Genomic DNA, 23,801 nt, shown 5'->3' on the forward strand with positions numbered 1-23,801 from the left:
ATCCAACTCAATGTGGTCTGTTGAAAATCCAAGAATAGAAACTAATTTTTACTCATCCATTACCAGCTTCCTAAGTTAAAACTCCAAATCACCATGATTCATGGGTTGAATTGATTCCCACTCATGAAGCACGTATGCATCATACGTACATCCGTTAGCTTTTGATTTAGCGTTGATACCTTTGATTTCAACATGTCCCTGAAAATATGTGCATTTGCTTACCTTCAACTCTTTGATACATATGCAAACGGGTCAGACTCGTGTCTGATCTTGTCAGATGTAAGACAATCAGATTCGGAGTCGGATTCTGGCTCTAATACATAGAGCCAATACCCAAACTCGGATCTGATTAGAGATTATATACCCTAGTGCATCTTATATATACATATAATTTGGTCTGATCTTTTTGGACTTCAAGTCAGACAAGGACTCGGATTTGAGAGCATGCAACAGAATATGTGTCCAATTAACATTCAGATTTGATCTCAAACTGGATTAAACCTGAATGCATTGAGTAGCACATCACAAGTCCATATCCTGGCTACTGTTAAAACCATAATCCATATTCTTGAAAATAGATATGCTTCCTACCTTGTGTTAACCCTAATCAAGATACAATTTTTTTAAGCAATTCATGAAATTAAAGCATGCATAATAACAACTTGAAACATAGAAGATGAGTGAACTCATCAGTGGATCCTGGTTGCCTCCGTGCCTGTGATGATTGTTAAGGGTGGGGACAGATCGAGTACGGTCCGGTACTCTATCCAAATCTAATGTGCTATTTCCAGATTGGGATCCTTAAATAAGATAATGATCTGAATGTGCATTTAGATCATATTCAGAATTGCTTGCTCAAATTATTTTTGGACTCTGATTGGATTTAGATCAGCATTTTAGGTCAGATCTAATTCAGATTTCATTCAAAATCGATGCAATTGCTTTTGCTTTTCAGATGTGGGTCTAATGTTACCACATATATTTAGGACCTGGATCGAATCCTACATCATCAGCTATGATTTGTATCTCAATTCGGATTTCGAATCTACGGCTACATTTCATATTCAGCCCTGATACGATCCAGTCGAGATCTGATCCATTTGTGTCCCTAGACTGGGCGTACAGGCACACACATCCTCTCATCATTTTTTTTTTCTTTTTTTTGCTTGACAAGCAAGGCAAATCAAGGACTCCCCATTGGTGCGCCATCACCATCACCACCTTTGCTTTCGTCGCAAAAAACCGATAATTTTTCCCACAAGGGGGAATGAGCACATCTTCTAACTGAGTATCTCTCTTCTATTGACACTGTGGGAAGCATCTGATGCTTCTTAAACAAGGGAATCTGAATGAAAAGGCAATGGTGGTCGCCCCCCTTTGCAACACAACGATGCCGTTCAAAGTTTGACGACACGTAAAACGAGCATAAAATCGTCACCTCCTTTCCACTGTCAGAGAATCAAGAAGGCTAACAGCAATGAACCCCAATGGCCAGTATCATGCAACTCAACAGAGAAGCATTAATCCTGTAAACACGAGCATTCTTGTTGGCGTTTCCTTGAATGCTGAAGCTGCTGTGGAGCTTCTTTTATGGGCAATTGATGTTGCAGCTTGTCCAGGCGACACCATTGTTGCCCTTCATGTTCTTGGTATTGCAACTGTTCAATTCTTCTTTTCATTTCATTAAAAAAAAAACAGAAAATACATATACTCACTTCTCCATGAAAATGCAGAAATGAAGGATGAACAGAACCAACAATATAGCACAACTGAAAAGATGATGATGAAACGAGCAAAAGCATTTCTGATAACCATGGTGGGACAGTTTACAGATCTCTATCAATCTAAACAGGTAAAAATGTCATATCCCTATAGCTAAACAACAGTGTCATTAAACAGATCATGCAGTCAAAATTGGTATTTGCGCGTTCAGGTGAAGGTAGAAGCAAAGGTCAGGTGCAGTTCTGATATAGGGAAAGGTCTGGTTGCTGAAGCAAGATTCACACAAGCTGCATTTCTCATTGTGGGTCGCTCAAAAATTCAGAGGTATAATGTTTTGTAGTTAGAACTAAAGCCTTCCCCTATATGATAATTGTTGGGTGTCTTGAATTTTGGACCTGTGCCTGTCCATAACCTAATTGAAAAATATTTTGATGACAATACAATGAAATTTTCAATGAGGTTTGTGGTGGTAGTGGAGGAATCCGGCCGGTAAGCCCAGGACCTACAAACCTCTCCCGGGGGTGGGGGCGGAGCCCCTGTGGAATGGACGTCTTGTTTTGTAATTTTTTTTTCTTTTGTACTAGCTAAGGTTTTATGCCCTTCCTCGTATATATAGCTGCCTCCTTTGAGAGTTGGGTACGAGTATATTTGGAGATTAGGGATTTGAGAGCTCTATATCTCATCATTATATATCCTCACATCTTGCTAATGGATTTTTGTTCCTCCTTAGCTCATGAACGTAGACCTGAGCACCAACCCACGTAAATCTCATGTTTCTCTTCCTTTCTCTTCTCTTTATCTTGTGGTTTGCTTAGTTATGTTTGTGGTTTTCCTTGGCAATAATCTCTTACAGTTGTGTACTGAGCAGCAGACAATCATTTGCAATTTCAACACATTGCTATCTCCATGCCCCAGATAGTTGCTCTGTGATTGCTGTTCAGAATAGGCCAGATTCGCCAGTCAGTGTACCTACAGCCCGTCCTAGTCTGGATTCTCGTTCTGGCTCAACTTGCAATGAAGGTTTGTATAAGAAAATCTTATAAAACAAAAGAATATAATATTATCCATATCATGTAAGCCGCCTATTTACTGTATCTAACTGCACTGTGAAACAGATGCAAAGTTAGAGAAGATGAGATTAAAACAGCCGAATATAGACTTCAGGAAGCCTGCTTCTTCTCCACATAACATTTTCAATTGCAACACCATGAGCAGAGATGAACGATATCACAAAAATTACATGCTACACAATCTTGGATCTTCCACAGGAAGCTTCGCCATAGAGGATTCTCAGGATAGGCCCCTTGGCGAAACTTTTGTCACAAGAGATGTTCATCTTGCTGCTGAAAACTTCAGTAGCTTAGGATCCCTACTAGCAAGTGAGTCTGAAGTGTTCAATCATCCAGAAGATCAAGACAGCCAACAGAGCCGCAGGAAATATAGCTCATCAAGCAAAATCTCTTCCTTGCCATTCTTCCACCCCGCACTTGATGAAGCAGAAAATTTGGCTGAATCTGAGTGGGAAAGCTTGAAACCTACATGGAGGTGTTTCAGCTATGATGAGATATTTCATGCCACAAATAACTTTCATCCAGGTAGTAATATGTTGACTAATAGAAACCGTTAATAAGTACCATCAAATTTGATGTCATTAACTACAACTTTGCTTTCCATTGCAGGCAATCTCGTAGGCAGGGGTGGATATTCAGAAGTTTACAGGGGCCAACTCCATGATGGCCAAACAATAGCAGTGAAAAGATTGGCCAAAAAAGATGCAGATGAACAGAAACAGAAAGAGTTCCTCGTGGAATTGGGCATCATGGGGCACGTTCATCATTCCAATACAATATGCCTGATGGGCTTCTGCATCGAAAAAGGACTCTATCTGATTTTCGACTTCTCACCGAACGGAAACTTGGAATCAGTATTGCATGGTGAGATGAAAGTCACAAAGTACTATTGAGAAAGAACGTAATCCTAGTTGAAGTTAGTGTTGATTCATTCACTGAAACACTGTAAAATCTTCAGGTAAAAACAGTAGAGTGCTTGAATGGTCAGCCAGATTCAAGATTGCCATAGGAGTTGCAAGAGGATTGCATTATCTTCATAGATGCTGCAAGCGGCGCATCATCCACCGAGACATCAAGGCATCCAATATCCTTCTTGGACAAGATTTTGAGCCACAGGTCAAGTTACATGTTTAGCCTCTTTAAATTTTATACGAAAGGAAACAGCCTGCATTGTCTGACTTTGGTTCATATTGCCACAGATTTCAGATTTTGGATTGGCAAAGTGGCTCCCAAAACAATGTAGCCATCATTCAGTGACTCCAATAGAGGGCACATTTGGGTATCCTCAATCCCTTTCCATGCAGTATCTGAGGTTTCATGTGACTGTCATAAATTTTTTATTGTGTACTGATCTAAGACTTGTTTTTACACTCTTTTTAACCAATTAAATAAACCACCTAACCATTATGAGGCTGATAGGAGTTTTCAAACTTTTCACTAGACTGACGGAATTCGACGACAGAATATTAATGAGATATGCTTTGCCATGAATAGGTATCTAGCACCAGAATATTTTATGAATGGGATTGTTGATGAAAAGACTGATGTTTTCTCATATGGGATACTCCTCCTAGAGATCATTACTGGTAGGAAACCAGTAGATCCACCCAAACAGAGCCTCCTCTTGTGGGTGAGTGAAGAAGTATCACATAAATCTCTGCTAATTTCAGTGTACAGATGACAGTTCTTATTAAAGTACAAAATCTCTACCAGTTTTCAGCGTATAGCTTGCTAATCTTGACAAAGTATGATATAGGCAATGCCACTTATGGAATCACAAAATTATGCTGCACTTGCGGACTCAAAACTCGGCAGCCGGTATGATGCCAACCAGATGCATAGATTAGTTCTTGCAGCATCCTTGTGTGTGAGAGAATCAGCAGCGCAGCGCCCATCGATATGCGAGGTGAAGTAGAATCTCTTTCAGTTTTTGCACTCATTCAAGAGTTTTCTCTTATACTGAATTCCATCCATACGGCCATGGCACTTCAGGTGATTCAGATTATAACTGATGGGCCTCCCACAGATGATGAACAGAGTTGGAGAGAGTCAGAATCTGAGGATGATGAAATGAATGGTTATGTCACCGATGTCGAATGCCAGATTCCAAATTCACCATATTGTCATGTTCGCGGGTATTAATTTAAAATTACTTTCTGCGGGAAGAAGCCAAAAGAATTCTGCCAACGCTCAAAGAAACGACTCAGTTTTGCAATTGAAAAGAGATCCATGTGAAAGAACTACCATCCATCATAAATTTTGGTTGTATGCCCAATCTCTTTGGGAGATAGGACTTGTTTTTGGCATACTGGCTTGGGAATTATGAGTGTGGAATTTCTCTGGATGGTGATCTGATGTGTTTTGCACGAAGGTGAATTTGTAGCAGCCCGTTCTATTTCTATGGAAAGGCTCGTTTTCACTAACCACCAAAACTAGCAACCAAGTTTAGATCTCAACAGTAATCCAACTACTTCCCGCTCTTTTTTTTTGTCCTCTCTCCTTGCTAACTCCTCGAAAACGTCCACTCATACAATAAAAGCGCTTCAACTCCTCCATCTCGCTGGCTTCTATAGGCAAATTATTGGATATCGTATTTATCCAAAAAAATACTGCTCACTTCTAATCTTATAAACCTCTGAATGCATATCAATTGAAAAATCATTCAAAACCATATAAAATTCATACCAACCTCTAGTTATCAACCCTTGGCAAGCAAGTTCAAGAGTAGCAGGTGTTCTGGTTTGGTTTGGTCACATTTTTTTTCTTTCCAAAGTTCACGGTTCGCCATATTCTTTCACAAGAATGTTTTCAAGTACTTCCTGTTGTAAACAAATCCAGAATCGTAAAGTACGACTCAACAAACATTTTCCAAGTTTCGTTGATCAAACTACTTGCTGTACAAGGCAATGTTCCTACACTATATTAGATCACAACTAATAGCAACTACTAACAATCATGTACCAATGAATTTGTGCACCTAGATGAGAGCCCATAAGCACGAGCAAGTTTTCAGGATACAGGCAAAGGCGTAGCTAGGGGGGCAGGACTGGGCTGTAGCCCAGTCCTGCCTCCCGAAACAGTTAATTTTTTTTTTTTTTTAAAAGCCCAGTCCTAGCCCAGCCCTGATTCCATATGAAATAGATTTTTATCCATTTTTGTAGCCCAGCCCTGACTGCAGCAAATAGCTTGATTTGTCCATATGAAGTAGATTTTTATTAATAATTGTACCCATTTTTTATTTTATCTCAAAAAAAAAATTTTCGGGGGCAGGCCCCCGACTATCACAGAAATAATTTTTTTTTGCTACACCCCTGTTTGCCCCCCCCCCCCCCCTCACATGAATCCTAGCTAAGCCCATCATACAGGGAGAAACCCACAACCCAAATCCAAACCATTTTCTTGTATTTGCTTAAAAATGAACACCAGCTTTCAAGTTCAGATTCAATAATAGGGGTGGGATCCCGTTCAGGTCCAAACTGAAATTCTAGTGTCCCTTCAAACTTAAAAGTGTGTGCGCATAAGAGAGAGAGAGCATGAAATCTACAGGGTTGTGAAATCAGCTTTTTGGCACCGCTAATGGAGAAACGCTTGGAAAAGCAGTTAATCTAGTCTAGTAGAGTAAAAAACGTTAGCGTAACAGCCTTTTTGAGCGAGCATCTGGAGAAACCCCCAAGATGTGGTAAAGAGGATATTAGAGAAAGCAGAGACGAGGCCTATTTTCTGGTAACGCATTAGATGGAGCTGGGAGCCAACCTAGAATTTCCTTGGGCTTGACTTGCCCAAACATCATTGACAAGGGGTTTGAAGGCCGCCCTCCTTCCGTCGCAAGCCAATTCATTAGTCACCTGTTTTGTTTATTTTCGACGCAATCAATTTCAAGAACGCCCTAATGCAAAGCTTTGCAAGTGCTTTTTGAGTAAACTCCATTCAACAAAGTCTTGTAACCCCCTCTGATGGAAATGCACAACCAACGCACGTCACAGTTGTAGGCTTGACACAGACGTAGTATCCTACGGAAGCTTGATTTACACCCACATGAGGCCTAGAAAATAGCGGGAGGCTTGATTTCGACCCACATGATGCCTAGAAAATAGCGGTAGCCATGAAAAAAAGGGACGGAGCCGTAGCTCAAATGCTTCCGAAATCCTGCATGACAAGTTTGAATATTCACAGAATGATGTGTTACTCATCATTTGCCATATAGGAAATAATGAAATAAACGCTGATCTATACATGAAAAAGAAAAACTAAATAATTTTTTCTTTAAAAGAAACGTCTCATTCAAACCCTTGTGTGGTTGCTCCCATTGGAGGACAATTAGGCCTAAACCCTTGATCTCAAATATTTGGACCGAACTAATCCATTGACGCAAACAGTTCATGGGCGTTTAAGTTCAAATGCCTGTGGTTGCTCCCCTTAGTAAAATGGTATCAAATAAGTTATCGGATTGAAGATACAACCTGCAAGCACCACATTCCCATCTTCAGCAATACATCATCACTCGGGCTGCAAGCTTGTCCTCTGTCAAAATACATCTTCGGTTTTAACCCTTCAATTGCTGTATTATACACATCAGTGAGCTTTTTGGTTTGTTTGCTGCACTTTGCCAATGTACAATCGATGAGAAATTTTAATCTGTCACTCAACAACAGTTATACACCAATCAACCTTTTCCATCTGCCATATCCAAGGATTAGCAAGAACAGCAGTACACATGCAATCGAAACACCTCCAATAAAGGGGCCAAACACTCCATTCATTTCGAACAATGTGCAGGGAATGTTCATCCCAAATAACGCAGCTATAAGAGTCTCAACTGCTATAGCAAAGGATGCTATAGTCAATATCAGCTGCAGCTGGATAAGTTCATTTCGCTGATTGTCAAGTTGAATGTTGACATAGTCCTCTGTGTCATCTATGTACTCGCGTACCTGTTGAAGTGGATAAAAAGTATCAATCGGTTCAGCAAATACCCAAAGCATTTACACTAAAGAAATATCGAGAGCAGAACAGAAACAGAAAAAAAGTGTGAGAATTGCATGTGCAAGAGTAACGCTGGTGAATTTGTGGAAAGGAAAGCTTTTAGTACCACAGAATCCCTGATTTTATGCTGGTAGAGCTAAATAACAAATTAAAACTTTGGAGAATTGCGACAAAAAGAAATACAGTTGCATAGATTTAAAAAAACTAAACTGACTTCAAATTCAATGTGCAAAACTAGCTTCAGGTATAAGGCTTAAGAAGAAAGCTAGCTTTAGCAACACTAGACTCCCTTTTACAGGCCAAGGTCTTTTACACTGCCAATGAAACCTTTCAAAAGGAAAATCATTTGCAAGAAATTTCTAGATGGACTGTAAGTGAAGTGGTTAAGCATGCGGTCTTGCCATCTTGTTGCATGCTCATTCCTAACAGGGAGCTAATCTGGAAATAGCTACTATAATGTTGGTCGGAGTATTCCCCCTACTCTCAACATGTTTCCTGTGCTCTCCATCGCTTGGGCAATTATTATAAGGGCCTCTACCATAAGCTTGTCATTGAGAACTGAATACCTGACGTTTGAGACACTTTGGAAGTATTCATGTTAGAGGCCAGAGTATCTACAACAATGTTGACCAAGATATTCTTTCCTTCTCTCAGTACTTGCAATCTGAATGGTGGTCATAATCTTAGCAGCAACTTAAATCATAACATGGGGACAATAATAACTATGGCAACGCATCAAGCAAAATGTTTAGATGTATAGTATGTTAACCAGAGTTGCCAGTCGGAAAAGCGGGAACAGAAAGTGATTCGGGAAGGGGAAGCAGGATGCCAGGAACTTTCAAAATTTTAGAAAGCGGGAAGCACGAGACGACTTAGAAACGAACCAAGAATCGTCTCGGAAGCGAGAGGGGGAAGCGAAAAAAGAGAAAAAAGAAAGAAAAATAAAAATACAAAAAAAAAAATTTAAAATAAGAAGCAAGGGGAAAGCGTGCTTCCCCTAAATTGAGAATTGCGCTTCACAAATTTTTTTGGCGCTTTCCAGCACATTTCGAAAGCGCCACATTTCGCGATTTCGAAACGCGCTTCGGGGAAGCACGCTTCCCCATGCCCTATGGCGCTTCTGGTAACCCTGATGTTAACTATGTGGTGCAACAGGACATGGTGTTAGATTTTGCAGACCGACACAAGCATGAAGCAACACAATGAACTGGAATACACTACTGTGTTGCTCAAAAATGTGTCATGAATAAGGAATAGTGTCTGATCGAGATGCTGAAGTTGTGGCCCTATCCTTCAGAAATTTGTCTATTACAATGTCAAATGATCAAGCCTGGGTTATTGACAATGTTTTAGGAAATCTAGGAAACTTTCATATCTTGTTTCATTGTGATAAGGGTGTGATCAATACCAAGGATGGGTCATCTCATCTTGCTCGGTAGACCTTCAATCTGGCATTTGTCCTCATGTTTCTTGTCCTAAAATTTTGTTGTCCATGTATGGACACATCCAGTGTAGCCTTCATATTTCCAGCTATAATTCCGTTGTGCTAAAAAGTACTAGCAGAGAGATACTTATGATTGTAGTAGTAGCCAGAATCTATTTCCTTAAATGTTGTTTTGGATGACCTCTAGTTTGTGCCTATATTGAACCTGTTTTGATATGAGTAAAAGAGTCTCTTTTGCTTCGAAAAAAGGTCTGAGCATGCTTCATGAGTCCAATTTGGTATCATGAAGAGAGAACCACTTGATGATGCTTATATGTAGCAACCAGTCATCAGTTAAACTAACCCAACATGACTGAACCAATATGAATGGCAAGCACTGCCATTTAAATATGACTTGTTAGATGCTCAAAATACATCTTGTCAAAAGGGAATGACGGGGAGCAGAAAAGAGATAAAATACAACCATCATGCAGAGCGAGTTCCAAATTCTAATAAGAGATATACTTTATAGTGGTGCACAGATGGTTAGAGAAAATTAGGTATCATTGAGAAACTTTTCCCTTCTATATTGTCACAAGGTCAAGTTTACAACAACAACAACAACAACTACGCCTTCATCCCAAAACAATTGGGGTCGGCGATATGAACCAACAAAGAAAATCATTATGGGTCTTCCACATGAATCCTTCTCCTCCATTCATTTCTATCCAATGCCATGTCCTCGGTGAGGTTCAAAGCATTCATATCCTTTCTTATCACCTCCATCCATGTCTTCCTAGGCCTACCCGACCTCTTTTAACTAATATATTTTTCCATTTCTCCATCCTTCTAACTGGCGCATCATTAGGCCTTCGTCGAATATGTCCAAACCACCGTAAATGATTCTCTCTCATCTTATTTTCAATGGGTGCAACGCCTACCTTCTTACGTATCTCCTCGTTCCGAATCTTATCTTTTATTGTATTTCCACACATCCATCTCAGCATACGCATCTCAGCTACACTCATTTTTTGAATATGATGTCTCTTGGCAGCCCAACATTCCGTACTATATAGTAAAGCGGGCCTAATAGTCGTCCTATAAAACTTTTCCTTCAACCGCAATGGCATTCTACGATCGCACAACACTCCAGTTGCACTCTTCCATTTCATCCACCCAACCTTTATCCTATGATTTACATCTCCATCAATTTCTCCATACTTTTGAATGATAGATCCCAAATATTTGAAAGAATCATCCACCGGTATTTCGTGGTCACCAAGCTTCACTACACTCCCATCATTACTTCGTTGCTTACTAAATCGACATTCCATGTATTCTGTCTTACTCTTACTCAACTTAAAACCTCTCGCTTCCAATGTCTGTCTCCATAATTCTAACTTAGCATTAACCCCAGCTCTAGACTCATCAATCAAAACAATATCATCAGCAAACAACATACACCACGGCACATTTTCTTGAATTGATCTCGTAAGCTCATCCATCACTATAGCAAATAGGAAAGGGCTTAAAGCAGATCCTTGATGTAACCCAACCGTTATAGGAAAATTGGTTGTCACCCCTCCACAAGTGCGAACATTGGTTACTACTCCTTCATACATATCTTTAATTATACTAATGTACTTGAGAGAAACACATTTCTTCATCATTGTCCACCAGAGAACGTCCCTAGGTACTCTATCGTAAGCCTTCTCCAAATCAATAAAAACCATATGCAAATCTTTGTTCCTCTCTTTATTTCTCTCAATAAGTTGTCTAAGAAGATGTATAGCTTCCATAGTTGATCTTCCAGGTATAAAACCAAATTGATTCACAATCTTCCTCAACCTAGACTCAATCACCCTCTCCCAAAGTTTCATAGTATGACTCATGAGTTTTATACCACGATAGTTTGTGCAATCTTGTATATCACCCTTATTCTTATATAGAGGCACCAAAGTACTCTTCCTCCACTCATTAGGCATCTTATTTGTCTGCAAAATCTTGTTAAAAAGATTTGTCAACCATTCTAAACCTTTCTCTCCCAAGCATTTTCAAGCCTCGATAGGTATACCATCTGGGCCAACTGCCCTTCTTGATTTCATTTTCTTCAAAGCCTCTGCAATTTCTTTCTTTTGAATCTTGCGCATGAAGTCACGATTCATCTCATGAAAAGGAATTGAAAAGTCTCCAAGATCCTGAGCATGACTTTCATTAAATAGCTTATCAAAAAAATCTTTCCATCTCTCCTTAATCTCCTCATCTTTGACTAAAACCCTTTGCGTTTCATCTTTCACAAGGTCAAGTTTGGAGAGTGAAAATACAGATCTTTGTCTCCACCAACATATTGGATGTTTTAGTTAAAGATGTTATTAGAAGATATTATTAAAAGTCTAAATTCAGGCTGAGTCAAAGTATGTAATATATTAAGTCAGAATACCTTCTTCTTCCCAGAGATAACAACAATCATCAATATGAAATTAACCTAGTATTCAGAAGTTAGGAAACAACTCATGGAATATATCACACAGATACTTCATTTTGGCCCCTTTATCATGTCCCCTTATATACTAGTCATACTGAAAACTTCATTAAAATGGTCATACCCCATATCTGCAGCCATATCCATGTGACATAGCAACCAATAGATATGATACCCAACCAAAATTGCAATTATCTCTTAGTGCATTGAGCACAATCAAACAATTAGGTTCTCATCCTCAGAAAAAGCTCAGAGTTTCCATTTCTCCATAGATGACTCTAAACAGTTAATGAAACAGTGGAGCAATCATTACCAAGTCCATCTCTCTTTTGGTATGTCCAATTTCTAGAATATCCAGATGTACCAACAGCTTTCAGATCCCATGCTAGTCAACCAAGATTACAATCGTATGCATGATTTCTATACATTCTGTTGGCTCGCACCATTTTGATCCTTCTACATACACAGTGCTTGGATGCACTATGGCACTCATCCTAGAAAAGGAGCCAGCTATTTATTCCTAAATAACCTGTCTGGCTATTATTACTTGTTCACTATGCCATAAGGGTGCAGGTGCTGATGATAGTGCAGGTGTGGGTGCGACACGGCAAATTCAAAGAGTGAGAGAGGGGTTGTGACTATATATATATATATACTGGACTAGGTCAAGGTTGACCAAGTCTAGTTTCAGACAGAAATGAACTTGAGCATGGTTGACTGCACTCAATACTGCAGAAGCAATGTCCAAGTGTAGCACTTGCACCTACACGGTGTTAAGAATAGAGACATGAAGGGTACTCTGTTCATTTAGGCATACCAGTCCTATTATGACTCAGACTCTAGGTGGCGTCTCAGCTGAGGGTATTTTGGTCATAGTGCTGCACCAGTTTTAGTAGAATACAAACTCTTGTATTATAATCCTATTGTAACAGCTCTTGTATATTTCCCTCTATAAATACTGTTCCCTTCTTCCTCTTCTTCTTCTTAAAAAAAAAAAATGGTTCAGATCTGAATCGTTCTTGTTCAGATCTGCATTGTACCTTCTCTTTCTTTCTTCTTTCATTACTGCCTTGCTTTCTTCAGTCTTTCTCGAGTCTTTATTTATTTCTTTCTTTTATTATACACAAAAAAAAAGAAAATATATTTCTGTTTTAGCAGACGTCACCAGCATTGAGTCTGCAGAATCTTGTTAGTCTACAGCTACTGTTCTCGACCAGCAAAAAAAAAAAGATATTGGTGGTGGTTTGCTACTTTCTTATTTCTTTTTAAAACCCTAATAACCCTCTCATCATGGCTACCTTAAGTTTCAGCTCTCCAATCAACTCTTTCTTTCTTAGTCAACTTGTATCTGACAAGCTAAACTTTTCCAACTTTGTCACTTGGAAGAAACAGATCGTCCCCTTTATCAACAACCATGGTTTGATTGAGCATCTCAACAGGACTTTACTTGTTCCTGCGGAGTTCTTATTATAGTCTGAATCGAAGGATGGCAATTTAACACATAAACTTGTGCCAAATCTAGATTTTTTAATGTCTAAAAATGACGAAGCTGTCGTAGCCTATATTATGACTATTCTCTCGAGAAGTCTTACTTCATATCCCCACAGGCATTAACGCTCGAGATCTTTGGCAAATTTTGCATCGTTGGTTTGAGCAAACCTCTACACCAAAAATCCATCTGAAAGGAGAATTTGGGAGGATTGCCAGAGATTCCAATGTGATAGATTATCTGAGCAAAGTAAAATCTATCACTGACCAACTTACAATGATAGGTGCCCCTGTTGTGAATGAGGATATATGTATGCAGACCTTTCGAGGTTTGAAATCAGAATTCAACACGTTTGTTACCATGTACTCAGGACAGAGACTATGACCTTCTTTTGATCAGTTGTGTTTCATGTTATTAGAACACGAGGCTATGTTTGATCTAGGCAACTCCTCTAGAAAGAAGAATATAGATCAGAAATCTAATGAGGTTCTTTTTACTGGTTCATATTCTAGATTTGGTCATGGTGGAAGAGGCAGAGGACGTGGTAGATCCAACTCTTTTGGTAGAGATGCAAGATTTCTAGCAACTCCCGGTGGTGGACCACGTCCAAAAAACGTCACCTGTCAGATGTGTGGAACCAGGTATCACAGTTCATGCATGCTCATAGGCGAAGTCATATGGATGATGCGAAAAGAATTCTTAGATACACCAAAGGCACAATTACTAATGGTCTTGTATACTCCAAGTCAACAAATCATACATATTAGGAAGAAAAAGAGAAGCCAAAAGGGTGAAAGGAGGAGGAAAAAGAAAAACTATGATAAAAAAGAAGAACAAAAGAAGAAGAAAATGAGAGAACAAAAAAAGAAAACTTTTGGGGCGAGAGGAAGAGGAAAAAGAAAGAAGACAAAATTTTTAAAAACATGACAACTATGTCGTTGTGGCCTAGGTGGAGACAGCCTACGCATCTTAGGTCAAAAAACAGAGCCTTGCCGCCTAGACCCATAAACCTAGGTGGTGACCCTAAAAGCCTAGGTGCAACTTTTGACAACTAAGCATGGTCCAGCAAGAGACAAAAAACCTTGGCCAGATTAAGCACAAAAGCTGAATATAGAGCCATGGTTGATGTCACGGCTGAAATCTTATGGATTTGTCACCTACTTTTGGAAGTGCAGTGGCAGTTGCAACTAATCCTGTTTAACATGAGAAGATGAAGCATGTTGAGTTGGATCAACATTTTGTTCGCGAACGAGTTGAAGATAAGGAAGTACAACCACATTTTATTTTTGAAGAACATTAAGTGGCTGACCTCTTCACCAAACCATTACCCTTCCTTCATCGGATACTTAAAAACAAACTGTTCATGATCTTGACCCTTTCACAGTTTGAGGGGGGTGTTAAGGATAGAGACATGAAGGGTACTCTGGTCATTTAAGCATACCAGTCCTATTATGACTCAGACTCTAGGTGGTGTCCCAGCTGAGGGTATTTTGGTCATAGTGCTGCACTAGTTTTAGTAGAATAGAAACTCTTGTATTATAATCCTATTGTAACAGCCCTTGTATATTTCCCTCTATAAATACATACATAGGGACGTCCTCTTGAACATGAATAGAGGAACATCCCATTGAGTTCCTCTCTCTCTCCCTCAGGATTGTCCATGTTACATAGCTTGTTCAATAAGCAGACAATCCCTAATGAAACTGTTTTTTAAATTTATATCACAGAATATCAGCAATATTTTGAATCTATTGTGATATTTCTATGCATTTAACCCAGTTCTAGACATTAAAATCATTGACTCACATTTCTGATTCTTTGGAGATTAGGAAGTCAACATATAGTACTTTATTTCCCTCAATATCCTTGAACAGTTAAAATGAGAGATACAGAATTTACATAGTTGTCATTAATAAATTAGACCAGTTTCTCCATCTTAGGAATATACAAGCATTATGAGCTTGTGTATAGACTGTAATGAGATATGCGAAAATACAAAGAGTGCTATAAGCACTTGCAATGTCCTACAATGGACAAACAAAAGAGACAATAGCCAAGTCCACAAAGGAACAACACATACACAAGCCTTGAGATAGGCAAAAATATAAAGGTCTCTTTATTGAAAGAGAGAGAGCTCTCAAGCATAATCCAAATACAAAGGGGTTCACCCCTATTTATACAAAAGAAAAAAGAGGAAGAGGGGCCACATGGCCTCAAAAGGAGAGCCACAAAAGGGGGCTCCCATGGAGTCGTTGGAAGCCCCCAACGGTCACAATTGTGACCGTTGGGGGCCCCAACGACTCTATGGTGGGGCCCCTTAGGTGGCTTAAAGAAATTAAAATAATTACAGAAAATAAAAAAAGAAGAAAAACAAGTACCCCTATCGGGTACGGGGTGAAATGACCATAATACCCCTATCAGGTATTATGGTGTATTTGAATAAACACACACACACACACACACACACACACACACACACACACACACACACACACACACATATATATATATATATATATATATATATATATTGATACATATATTTTAACATAGATTTCAATTCTTCCTTTCATGTGCTGTCTCTTTCTCTCCGTCCTTAAGCTATAGATTCTGACATGAAACAACTGAGAGATGTTTGCAGCATACAAGCTACAAAAAAATATAACTGTATGTACATTTGCCAGACCAATGAAACCCATAGTTGCACATTTAAAATATCCAGGCACAGGATCAGATTCAAAACTTGATTCAATAATTATTCATACCATGAAGATCTGGTGGTAGTTCCAGTTTTCCCTAGTATTTATTAGTAATCTACAAAAGAAGGTATCCATAAATCCCAGCACAAGAGAGATGAGACTTACAGACAGTATTTTGTTACGAGTACCATCAAGCTGCATAAAATAAGCTTCAAGCAACATTTCGAGATCTTCCACATTGTCATCATCAGAATGGACACTAGTAATAATGCTTCCATTGTATTGGCTGCTTGAAACAGCACGAGGCAAATGAGATATGGTAAGGCCATTTGATCTGTTTGCAAGTACAGAAGCTTCCAACTGCTGATTCTGGAAATGCCTTCTTGTCAAATACAAATATGCCATATCTTCATTGTCGTCAAGAAGATGCTCCAGTTCATCCCTAACCTGATAAAGTATATGCTTTCCACTGTGAAATGGCCATAATGAGCACATTGTGCATGCAAAAAAGAGGGAATGACATGGTATCTGGAAGACAACGGGTACAAGATATAGAGTCCAAAGCATAAATTGCTTATTTCTCTTGAAACAATAAAAGATCAAAAGAGATACAATGCTGCAAGCTTCCAATCATGTGAAAAGATAGACAAAAACAACTATATGATGATATCGTATTGAATGAAGGAGAAAGGGAGCTAAAATAAGGGTTCTTGAGAGATTGACACAATGTGTGAGTGTATGCATACATAAAAGACAAACAGATAAAGAGACACACATGCACAACATTGCAATCAGGGGCATAGTGTGAGAGAGGCTCAGTTCACTAAAAGTTTTCTTGAGCATGCTCATTTATTAAATGAACCATGATCAAGTTTAACTTTAGGCTCATTGGTTGAATGAGCTAAATCAGCCTGAGCTTAGGCTCATTAAGAGAGTTCAGTAAGCTCATTTAAGGTTTTAAACAAAAAAAAAGAAAAAGTGCCTTAAGGCACAATATACAGGACCTATTTTATGACAAACCATACCCATGGTGCAACAATAAGGGTAAGAGTCAATAGCCTGAAAGTAACACATAAACACCCCAGGCTCAGATGAAGAGCCTGAAATAACTTCCTGTTCCTTACACAATCACTTGAATGAAAGAGCACTTGAACCTTTTCATCATTTTCAGTACAAAATAATTGACAACTGAATATATCCACATGTATAGATAACTGTTTTTCGTCTAAATAGAAAAATAAGAGAGGAAAAAAGAAGAAATGGTGCTAGCTTTTTATGTGTAAAGGCAAGCAATGTTTTCCATAGGTTACATTCTATGGCAAGTAAATCATGATCCAAATAACAACAAAGAATCCTCCTTTTGGATGGACATTACCAACGGTTCTACAGTAAATGCATCCAGTGCCTAATAAGAAAAATGAGAAACAGTGACCATGATAAGGTACAACCGGGAAAAATGAAAAGAAAAAAAAAAGGAAAGGAGGAAAGGGAAAAATAGAAACAAAAGAAATACCTTTTGTACACGTGCAAGGAGACGTGTAAGGATGCTCTTCAAGCTCCTCACACGTTCTAGACTCTTGGTATTGACATTCCTCGCTAGTTCATCAAGTACTGGATAAGCTTCTCTCTCGAGATCAGCAACATTAGAGTCCAAATATGTGCATACAACTTCCAGCGCAATCTCCAGTACCTGGAACTCAAAAGGAAGCTCAGACTGTAAGCCTTCAGCAGCCTCCGGAGTATGTAACCACTGCTCGGCACCAGAAAAGGGCATCTCGTTTTCTTGCATGCAAATAAGTTGAGTATCGACAGTGCTTTTAAGAGGAAATTGCTGCCTAAGCCGATCCACAAAAGGAAGGACTTCATGACATAGAGGGTCCAGCAGCAACACTTCTTCGGCAGTCACTATGGCCCTTATGAACTCAAGGTTAACAACCATGGCTTTCTCTCTAGCTACAAATAGATCAACATAAGAAAGAGGAAGAAGTTTAAAGTGAAATTTGTATTTCCTGTAATTCAGATCTTGAAACTAAAATTTCGTATCACAAATCTGTACTTGGTACGATTCAATATATCTCAAACTTGCTAACCCAAAATATACACTCTTGAACAAATCTTACTATAACTTTTACATATAAAAAGTAGACTTTGCAGTTATAAATCCAAAGAGAAACAGCTCTCTGAGGCATCAAAAGAAAAATCAAAATGCCTCCTAATTATATGCAACTATAACTGCAATAGTTGACTAGCCGACTCCAAAATAACTAAGGAAGTAGTAAAAACAATAGGAAGGAAAATTTCTCTGAATTTTTGAGAATCAAAACTTACGTTTACCCTTTTCATGCCTATTGCAAGCTGAAGTTCATTAAATACTCAGTAACGAACATGAATTCACACAGCTCTGTGTATCTAAACCATAGATTCTATGTCCATTTCTAGAATCTTCCGGATGTTTCTACAGATACGACTTCACACAGGATCATCAATCGGACTTTCTAAAATCTGCAAGTATTAAGCTATGTCTCTATCTCAAATTGCCTAGGGTTTTCAAATTTTCACATGAATTGAGCTAGTCCCTGTCCTGAGAAATCTAGGTCAGACACAAACTCGCTAGATATACAAATCACCAAACTCTGCAAACGTCAGCCTACAACTGTCATCGTTATCTAGGTGAGGATGAGGTTCAAGACAATCGTGGGGAGGTTCACGACAATCGTGGGACCGTTGCAACTGTTGATCTGGTAACTCTAAGAACAACAGAACAATCCGACCTAAAGAAGGCGTAATTTCTCAAAATTCAAAGGAAAACAAGACCAAAGCGGAAGGGACTACCAAGAATATTTGAAGAATGCGAGAAGACAGGGCCCAGGATCCTCAAATCCCTCGCCGGGATAGCCACACGCCTCATGATCGCGCTCTTGTCGCACTCGATGAGTTCCGACTGCCCCGTCCGGTCGAACCTCATCCAGAGCCGGGCTCCCGTCTTCTTCTTCCCCTTCCCGCCGGCCACGGTGACGGCGTTGCTGCCGGGTGCCAGGAGGGGCTGCATCTCAGTCTTCGCGGGGCCGATCTTCTGCTTGGAAGCGGAAGATCGGAGGAACAGCGGTCTTTTCCCCATCCCCGATGCGCCGCCTCCGCCTCCGCTCCGTCGGAATCTCAGCGAACAGAGGCCGCCGGACGGAAAGAATTAGGGCATTGTAAGCTACAACGAACAATCGGAAGGCACAGAGAGAGAGTGGCCGGAGAAACGGAGGGTTCAGACGACGATAGGTAGATAGTCCGACGGCTTCCCGGGTTATCTCTTTATATAGGGATGCGGGAGATGCATGCACCTCGCAGCCCGCCGGTCCGATTTGAGGCGACGTTTCGAATCTTTCGACTGCGAGATTTAGAAAATTACGGTTTTGTCCTAACTACCAAGCGTTGATAGTTTCTTAATTATTAAGACGGAAGTACCCTTACATTTGTCGGAAAGATCGGGTTCTTATTCACTTGATAGGGGTAATATCGGTATTCAAGGTGTCGGGAGACTAAAACCACGTAAGATTCTAACCCGCATCCGTACTACGAGGGTAGTACAAGTTCAGACTCGCAACTGGGGTCTCTGCTGCGAGTTGTACGGTCACGGTAATGTTGCCAAAGTTACACCCAAGAGAAAAATCTTTTTCCGAAATGCTTTAAAAAAATCAATTTAAATCATTTACATTTAAAAAATAAATTTTATATTAATTAAAAAATTAGAAATTCTCATTTAAAGGACAATCCTTTGCCCTTAATTGTAAAAAAATGGCCCACATTTTTTTGAATTTCTGATAAGTTGGTTTTTCCCAAGAGCTTCGAAAAAATCAATGGCTCATAGTCTTCTATCAAAATTTCATGAGATGATCTAAAGTGAATATCCCTAGTAACTAAACTGTGTTGGACACGTGAGAGGTCAAATTTAGTGGATACAGCTTCCACATATGACCTTTTCACTAAATTACACATATCAAATATATTTGCTTTTCTATATTGCATTTTGGCATTGAAATTTGAAAAATAATTTATAAGTCTAGGTGTTATAACTTCAGAATTGTGAGGTTTTTATTTGAATTTATGGACAAAAAAGGCTAGCTTTTAAATGCAAATTTTTGTAAAGGTATATAAATTAAGGTGTTTTGTATGGATGACAGTAGACCGGGGCTGTGGACAAGGTCTTTACCCCTGCCTCGTCTCAAAATCTTACCCTCCGTTCCCAAAGTGTTTTGATTTTAACCTTCATCCACATTTCATGTCCTCTATCTATTGTCCAAGCTGGGGTGGGGTACCGTTTTCTCTCGGTCCACTGTTATCTCTAAAGAAGGATAAGGGACAGGGTGAGGCGCGGATCGAGGAAAGTTCATCCTCTCACCCTCTCACGGGTTTTAATTTTAACCTCCATCCTCATTTTTTGTCCTCCATTCTCGGTCAAAACTGGACGAGGCAGGGTGGGGGCCCGTTTTCTCCCGATCCACTGCCATCCCTAGTGTTTTGAATCCAATTCTAATGCACGCATTCACTCAATGTTGTGGGTATGGTATTGGCCGTATCGGTACTCAAGTGAATTGTTTTATATTTGCTAAAAGATAATAAATTTTTTTACATGTCAATCAAAATGTGACACGTGTTAAAATGATTAGAATAATATTAAATTTTATTTTTTTAGTATTTTATGATATTTATTAAAAGTAGCCGATGCAGGGGTGAATTGTATCAAATTTCTGGCTATAGATACCACCGATACTGATAACACTTCATCCACCACTTGAACAATATAATAAGAATTAGTATGGTGATTATCAACCCAAAAGTAACTTAACTAAGATACGAGGATAGTGTCTCCTTACTTTATAAGCTTAACTAACTCTTCCTCAACGTTTTTTTTTTTTAATTCAAATAATGGTTCAAATGTCATCATGAAAGGGTATAAGCGTAAATAGCATTCGCTGATCCTTGAGTCTTCTATAAAATCTCATATACTCTATTAATATGGGCCAAATGGGACCGATCCAGGATCTTCATCTCTACTGTTGACTTTCATTTGACGATGTTTTAGGAAATTCTCCACCGTTGATGAGGTCATGAGAGGCTAACACGGAGTGTTTTTTTTTTTTTTTTTATGACCAAGGATCCCTCGCTGAGAACCGGGTCACTTAATGGGCCCGCCTTTCTACACAACCACCTAGCCTTACGTGCCTCAATGGTGACCGAACAACAGCAGCCACCAGTCGGCAGGATTTGATCCTTGACTTTTAGTTTGATGAAGGCGACCACATAGGTAAGGATGTGAACATGCCTAATACCTCAAAAAAATAAATCTGGGTAATATTTGTTCATGTTGACATAATCAGCTAAAAATTAGAGGTCCAAATTGTATTGAGAAAAAAAACTTCATGGATGGGTTCAGCATGGTGCAAATGCTAGGGATGGTCATTGGATAGTGTTTTTTAAATGAATATATATATATATATATATATATAATTATATGAGTTGATAAAGCATCACTTATTGTTAGGGATGGCATTGGACCGGGGAAAACGGGGTCCCTCCTCGCCCCGTTTGGATTGGGGATGGAGGTTAAAATCAAAACTAGTGTGGGGATGGACTTAAGCTTTCCCCCACTCCAATCTCCACCCTGCCCCGTCTCCACTCCTTTAAAGATGACAATGGAATGAGGAAAAACGGGGTCTCACCCCGTTTGGACCACCGGGGATGGAGGACATGAATATGAGATGGAGGGCAGGATTTTGAGATGGGGGTGAAACCTTATTCTCTGCTCCTAGGGGTGTGGGGGGGGGGGGCAAATAGGGGTGTAGGAAAAAAAAAGGTGTGTGATAGTTGGGGGTTCGGGGGCAGCATCCCCGAAAAAATTTTTTTTGAGATAAAATAAAAAATGACTACAATTATTAATAAAAAACTATTTCATATGGACAAATCAAACTATTTGCTGCAGTCAGGGCTGGGCTAAAAAATGGATAAAAATTTATTTCATATGGAATCAGGGCTGGGCTAGGACTGGGCTTTAAAAAAAAAAAATTAACTGTTGATTTTTTAATCCTCGTAAAATTGTGCCTACTCGTAATCAAGATTGATGCGTGAGCAGATTCTCATTCAAATCATGTAAATCACAATTAGCTTCATTAAAAACAACTAAAATATATAAAAAATGCATCTTGTCCATATATTAACCCAAACGAATCTTACCTTATGTTACAAAGACACGTGGGCACAATGATGCATGACATGGGTTTGACTTGCAAATTAAAAAAAATAATAATAAGATATGAGGACACACATTTTTAACTAATAAAAATTTGTTTTTTTGATATTTTATTGTTAAAAAAGCATTTGTATTGAAAAAAATAAAATATTAAAATATTACAAAATGGCGTGTCCTTATATTCTACAAAAGGATACATTTTCATTCCATTCTACATTTTTTGTTTGCCAGGAAACATATATGGTCAGCCACAAGTTCCAAAAGCATCTCAGAAAATTGCTGCTGAAGTTGATTAAGAGATTCTTCCTCTACAAAGACAAGGAGATTGGGATGCAAGAGATTCTTCCTCTACAAAGAGGAGGAGATTGGGATGCAGCAGTACAATTGCTTGAGAAAGCTGGGGACCCTAAAGCTCATCTTTTGCCTTCAAATGATTTTTTTATTCGGAGAAACCGCTCCAGGCACAGAGACCAAACTGCTTTGGCCCAACCTGCTGTATTTATGGTCTCTGTCCATGTCAACGTAAAACTTTGAGGGCTTACCCCTTGACCCCAGGGAGTCGCCAAGCTTGGCAGGGGTGACGCCTGTGGGATTTGAACCTAGACTGCCCGTCAAACGGTCTAGGCATCTGCTGTTGGTGTGTCTTATTTGTTATGCAGTCTACTGGCTTGCTGCCATCTGCTTTTCATGTACCATAAGATTTATTTAGGGAGCAGTTGGAATCCAGTGTATCCTGTTCTTCAAATGGACTATCTGAGGATTTGGACTATGACTTCATATGTTTTTTTTCCTTTCAAGTCAAAGAACGGAACTTTACCGGATGATTGATTTGCGCTGTGAAGAGATACTAAAAGGTGCTCAAACTGAGTAATTGCCAACTCTATTGTATGAAAGTAACCAAGTAAATCTTAAGCTATCTCCTCAACTCCCTAAATGCCTTGTCAACTCCTTTCTTCCAAAAAGTGATTGTGGGAGGAGTTTGACCCTAACTCCAACCACAACTACCAGGTTGTAAGCAGAGTCTATCTTAAGGTAAGTTAAGAAAATTAGCCCTTATCCCTGCCCCCACTTGAATTAATTAACTGGAAACTTTAGAAACAAGCATATAAACCACATTTATACGGTTATTTACTAAACGACATTGGAAATCTAATAGCATATTTCATTTAGCACTGTACTCATTTAGTAGGTTCTCATTTCACACACATACACACACACACATATATATATATATATATATATATATATATATATATATATATATATATATATTGATTAAGATTTGCTACAATTGTGCAAACGACTTAGCAAATAGAGTGGAACTCCATTGTGTGTATTTTTCTCACATCTAACTTCATAGATTTGATCTTCATGTTTTATTTAGTGGGAACCAGCTTTTGGATTGTCGGAATCCGATCTTTATATAGTTTTTTCTGGCGATCCAGAAATCAATGGCTATGAAGGCATTGCCTTTTTTTTACTCATAAAAATATATTTTTTCATAAAAAAATGATCTAAGAGTCTCTTCCTACTAAATCGAGCATGTTGAACACATCTATTAGGTTAGATTGTGTCAAAACAACTCGCATTGTGAGATTCAAACTAGATTCTAGGTACAATTGATCGCACACGGTAATTTATAAGTTAAACGAGATATTTATGTTTTTATCCTATATTTATCATGAAAATGTATGG

General features: G+C 39.0%; 2 protein-coding genes across 2 annotated transcripts; one reads left to right on the forward strand and one right to left on the reverse strand.

Moving 5' to 3' along the window:
• Window positions 1–1,062: 1,062 nt before the first annotated feature.
• On the forward strand, window positions 1,063–5,139 carry LOC149846717 (putative receptor-like serine/threonine-protein kinase At5g57670). The gene is made up of 11 exons (XM_089992261.1): window positions 1,063–1,649; window positions 1,734–1,852; window positions 1,934–2,046; window positions 2,576–2,742; window positions 2,838–3,317; window positions 3,402–3,656; window positions 3,751–3,908; window positions 3,992–4,071; window positions 4,287–4,422; window positions 4,549–4,698; window positions 4,785–5,139. Exons 1-11 carry the CDS (start codon window positions 1,478–1,480, stop codon window positions 4,932–4,934), a joined length of 1,980 nt encoding a protein of 659 aa, XP_089848387.1. The 5' UTR covers window positions 1,063–1,477; the 3' UTR covers window positions 4,935–5,139.
• A 1,897-nt stretch (window positions 5,140–7,036) lies between these two features.
• On the reverse strand, window positions 7,037–19,228 carry LOC149846718 (magnesium transporter MRS2-4-like). Its single transcript, XM_089996519.1, has 4 exons — window positions 18,701–19,228; window positions 17,382–17,821; window positions 16,034–16,315; window positions 7,037–7,723 (listed from the first exon to the last, which is right to left on the reverse strand). Exons 1-4 carry the CDS (start codon window positions 18,984–18,986, stop codon window positions 7,445–7,447), a joined length of 1,287 nt encoding a protein of 428 aa, XP_089852645.1. The 5' UTR covers window positions 18,987–19,228; the 3' UTR covers window positions 7,037–7,444.
• Between the last annotated feature and the right edge of the window lie 4,573 nt (window positions 19,229–23,801).

Source organism: Nuphar pumila, chromosome 2 (genome assembly GCF_984573655.1).
Source record: "Nuphar pumila chromosome 2, dmNupPumi1.hap1.1, whole genome shotgun sequence".
NCBI lineage: Eukaryota > Viridiplantae > Streptophyta > Magnoliopsida > Nymphaeales > Nymphaeaceae > Nuphar > Nuphar pumila.